This window comes from Neopelma chrysocephalum, unplaced genomic scaffold (genome assembly GCF_003984885.1).
Source record: "Neopelma chrysocephalum unplaced genomic scaffold, ASM398488v2 Primary Assembly neopelma1_86706, whole genome shotgun sequence".
Lineage (NCBI taxonomy): Eukaryota > Metazoa > Chordata > Aves > Passeriformes > Pipridae > Neopelma > Neopelma chrysocephalum.
This window is the reverse complement of record NW_020916235.1, coordinates 1-4336: the sequence shown is the minus strand read 5'-3', so window position 1 is coordinate 4336 and position 4336 is coordinate 1. Positions and strand designations below refer to the sequence as shown.

At 48.6% G+C, this 4336-nt stretch overlaps 1 protein-coding gene across 1 annotated transcript; it reads left to right on the top strand.

Annotated features, from left to right (window-relative positions):
• Window positions 1–1327: 1327 nt before the first annotated feature.
• Window positions 1328–3210, top strand: LOC113979663 (39S ribosomal protein L9, mitochondrial-like; the record flags this gene model as incomplete). Its single annotated transcript, XM_027706983.1, has 3 exons — window positions 1328–1489; window positions 2888–2932; window positions 3022–3210. Coding segments are annotated over 3 exons (396 nt in total), but the record flags the coding sequence as incomplete, so codon positions are not given.
• Window positions 3211–4336: the final 1126 nt, after the last annotated feature.

The following is a 4336-nucleotide window of genomic DNA, read 5'->3' as shown; positions in this document are numbered from 1 at the left end:
TGGCACAGGGATCCATCCCTCAGTGCTGGGATTGACCTGGAATTCCAGAATCCCTGGGAATTCCCCCTATTTTATCCCATTCCCAGTTATCCAGTGGCACAGGGATCCATCCCTCAGTGCTGGGATTGACCTGGAATTCCACAATCCCTGGGAATTCCCTCCTGTTCTATCCCATTCCCAGTTATCCAGTGGCACAGGGATCTATTTCTCAGTTGTGAGATGATTTGGGATTCCAGAATCCATTGGAATTCCCTCCTGTTCTGTCCCATTCCCAGTTATCCCGTGGCACAGGGATCCATCCCTCAGTTGTGGGATGATTTGTACTCCAGAATTCCCAGGAATTCCCTTCCCAGGGCTCTGGGAACAGGAGTTAATTCCATTTTTTTTGTCTATATTTGTTTATGGAAGAGGGAGTATTCCAGCTCCCCCTCCCGTTAAACCCCATTCCCAGTTTTCCAGTGGCACAGGGATCCATCCCTCAGGTGTGGGATGATTTGGGATTCCAGAATCCATTGGAATTCCCCCCTGTTCTATCCCATTCCCAGTTATCCAGTGGCACAGGAATCTATTTGTCAGTTGTGAGATTATTTGGGATTCCAGAGTCCATTGGAATTCCTTCCTGTTCTATCCCATTCCCAGTTATCCAGTGGCACAGGGATCCATCCCTCAGTCCTGGAGTTGACCTGGGATTCCAGAATTCCCAGGAATTTCCCTTCTCAGGGCTCTGGGAACAGGAGTTAATTCCCTTTCTGTTCATCCCTCAGGTATGGAATGATTTAGGAATTCCAGAATCCTTGGGAATCCCTCCTATTTTATCCCATTCCCAGTTATCCAGTGGCACAGGGATCCATCCCTGAAGTGTGGGATGATTTGTGCTCCAGAATTCCCAGGAATTTCCCTTCCCAGGGCTCTGGGAACAGGAGTTAATTCCCTTTCTGTTCATCCCTCAATCCTGGGATTGACCTGGAATTCCAGAATCCATTGGAATTCCTTCCTATTTTATCCCATTCCCAGTTATCCAGTGGCACAGGGATCTACCCCTTAGTTGTGGGATTGACCTGGAATTCCAGAATCCATTGGAATTCCTTCCCATTTTATCCCATTCCCAGTTTTCCAGTGGCACAGGGATCCATCCCTCAATGCTGGGATTGACCGGGAATCCCACAATCCCTGGAAATTCCCCCTGTTTTCTCCCATTCCCACTTTTCCAGCAGCACAATGATCCCCCTCCCTCATCCCACATCCCGAACCCCCAAAACCCCCGAATTCCTTGGAATTCCTTGGAATTTTTGCCGGGTTTTTTTGGCCTTGCCGGGCCGGGAATTTTTCCAACATTCCCGACCCGTATTCCCGGTTTTCCCTGGCAGACCTGGGCTCCCGAGGGGACGTGGTGAGCGTCAGGAAGAGCCTGGGCAGGAACAAACTCCTTCCTCAGGGATTGGCCGTGTATCCGTCCCCGGAAAACCTCCGGAAATTCCAGGAGGAAAAGAGGGTGAGCGGCTCCAAAAGGGGCCTTTTCCAACCTCTCCCAACCCTTGGAAAAGCGGGAATTCCCTGGCAAAGAGCAGGGATTGGGCTCCCAAACCTCTCTGGGATCTCCAGCCCTGCTTTTTTCCCATTTTCCTTCCTCAATCCCAGTTTTTTCCCCCTGAATTCCTGTTTTTTCCCCACTTATCCTCCCCAATCCCTTTTTCTCCCATCTTTCCTCCTCCATCCCCATTTTTTCTCCTCAATCCAATTTTTCCCATTTTCCCTCTTCAATCCCTGATTTTTTCCCACTTTTCCTTCTCAACCCCAAGTTTTCCCATTTTTCCTCCTCTATCCCTGTTTTTTCCCCATTTTCCCTCCTCAATCCCTGATTTTTTCCCATTTTTCCTTCTCAATCCCTTTTTCTCCCATTTTTCCCCCTCCAACCCCAATTTTTCCCATTTTCCCTCCCCAATCCCATTTTTTCCCCATTTTCCCTCCTCAGTCCCAGTTTTTTCCCATTTTCCCTCCCCGGAAAACCTCCAGAAATTCCAGGAGGAAAAGAGGGTGAGTGACACCAAAAGGGGCCTTTTCCAACCTCTCCCAACCCTTGGAAAAGTGGGAATTCCCTGGCAAAGAGCAGGGATTGGGCTCCCAAAGCTTTTTTTTCCCATTTTCCCTCCTCAATCCCTGGGTTTTTTTCCCATTTTTCTTCCTCCCAATTTTTTCCCATTTTCCTTCCCCAATCCCTTTTTTTTCCCATTTTTCCTCCTCAATCCCAGTTTTTTTCCCATTTTTTTCTTCTCCATCCCTGTTTTTTTCCCACTTATCCTCCTCAATCCCTGTTTTTCCTACTTATTCTTCTCAGTCCTTGTTTTCTTCCCATTATTCCTCTTCCATCCCTGTTTTTTTCCCACTTCTCTTCCTCAACCCCAAGTTTTCCCATTTTTCCTCCCCAATCCCTGTTTTTTTTCCTCATTTTCCCTCCCGAATCCCAGTTTTTTCCCATTATTCCTCTTCCATCCCTGTTTTTTTCCCACTTATCCTCCTCAACCTCAAGTTTTCCCATTTTCCCTCCCCAATCCCATTTTTTCCCATTTTCCCTCCCCATCCCCATTTTTTCCCCATTTTCCCTCCTCAACCCCAAGTTTTCCCATTTTTCCTTCTCAATCCCTGTTTTTCCTACTTATTCACCCCAATCCCTGTTTTTTTCCCATTATTCCTCTTCCATCCCTGTTTTTCCCCATTTTCCCTCCTTCATCCCATTTTTTTTCCCACTTTCCCTCCCCATTCCCTGTTTTTTCCCATTTTCCCTCCCCAATCCCATTTTTTTCCCTCTCCATTCCCAGTTTTTCTCCATTTTCCCTCCTCAATCCCAGTTTATTCCCAGTTTTCCCTCCTCATTCCCATGTTTCCCTTCCAGGAAGGGAAGTTGGAAGTTCTCCAAACCCGGAGCGGGGAGAAGGTGAGTTGGGAATTCCCGGAATCCTGGAGCCTCCTGGGCCCTTCCCAGGATTCCCACTGGGAATGTTGGGGCTCTTCCCACTTTTCCAGACCCTGAAATTCCTGCGGAAATCCCGCCTGGAAGTTGGGATGAAGAACAACGTCAAGTGGGAGCTGAATCCCGAGATTGTGGCCCGGCACTTCCTGAAAAATGTGAGACATTCCCAACATTCCCGACATTCCCAACATTCCCAGCACCCAAATCCCGGGATTTGGCCCTTCCCAGCCCCCAAATTCCCTGTTTTCTGGGATCATTCCAGGCATTCCTTGGAATCATTCCCGGCATTCCCTGATTTTTGGGGTCATTCCCAGCATTCCTTGGGATCATTCCCAGCATTCCCTGATTTTTGGGGTCATTCCTGGGATTCCTTGGGATCACTCCTGGCATTCCCTGATTTTTGGGGTCATTCCCGGCATTCTTTGGGGTCATTCCCAAGATTCTTTGGGATCATTCCCTCCATTCCCTGATTTTTGGGGTCATTCCCTGCATTCCTTGGGGTCATTCCCAAGATTCTTTGGGGTCATTCCCAACATTCCCTGGGGTCGTTCCCGGGATTCCTGGGGCTCATTCCTGGAATCCTTTGAGGTAATTTCTTGGATTCCCTAATTTTTGGGGTCATTCCTGGGATTCCTTGGGGTCATTCTTGGGATTCCTTGGAGTCATTCCTGGGATCCTTTGGGGTCATTCCCAGCATTCTCTGGGGTCATTCCCAGGATTCTTTGGGGTTATTCCCAACATTCCCTGATTTTTGGGGTCATTCCTGGGATCGCTTGGGGTCATTCCTGGGATCCTTTGGGTTCATTCCCTGCATTCCCTGATTTTTGGGGTCATTCCCAGGATTCGTTGGGATCATTCCTGGAATCCTTTGGGTTCATTCCCAGCATTTCCTGATTTTTGGAGCCATTCCCGGGATCCTTTAGGCTCATTCCTGGGATCCCTTGGGCTCATTCCCGGCATTCCTTGGGGTCATTCTTGGGATCCTTTGGGTTCATTCCCTGCATTCCCTGATTTTTGGGGTCATTCCTGGGATTCCTTGGGGTCATTCCCAAGATTCTTTGGGGTCATTCCTGGAATCCTTTGGGTTCATTCCCTGCATTCCCTGATTTTTGGGGACATTCCTGGGATCCTTTGGGCTCATTCCCGGGATTCCTTGGGGTCATTCCTGGAATCCTTTGGGTTCATTCCCTGCATTCCCTGATTTTTGGGGACATTCCTGGGATCCATTGGGCTCATTCCTGGGATTCCTTGGGGTCATTCCTGGAATCTTTTGAGTTCATTCCCAGCATTCTCTGATTTTTGGGGACATTCCTGGGATCCTTTGGGCTCATTCCTGGGATTCCTTGGGGTCATTCCTGGAATCTTTTG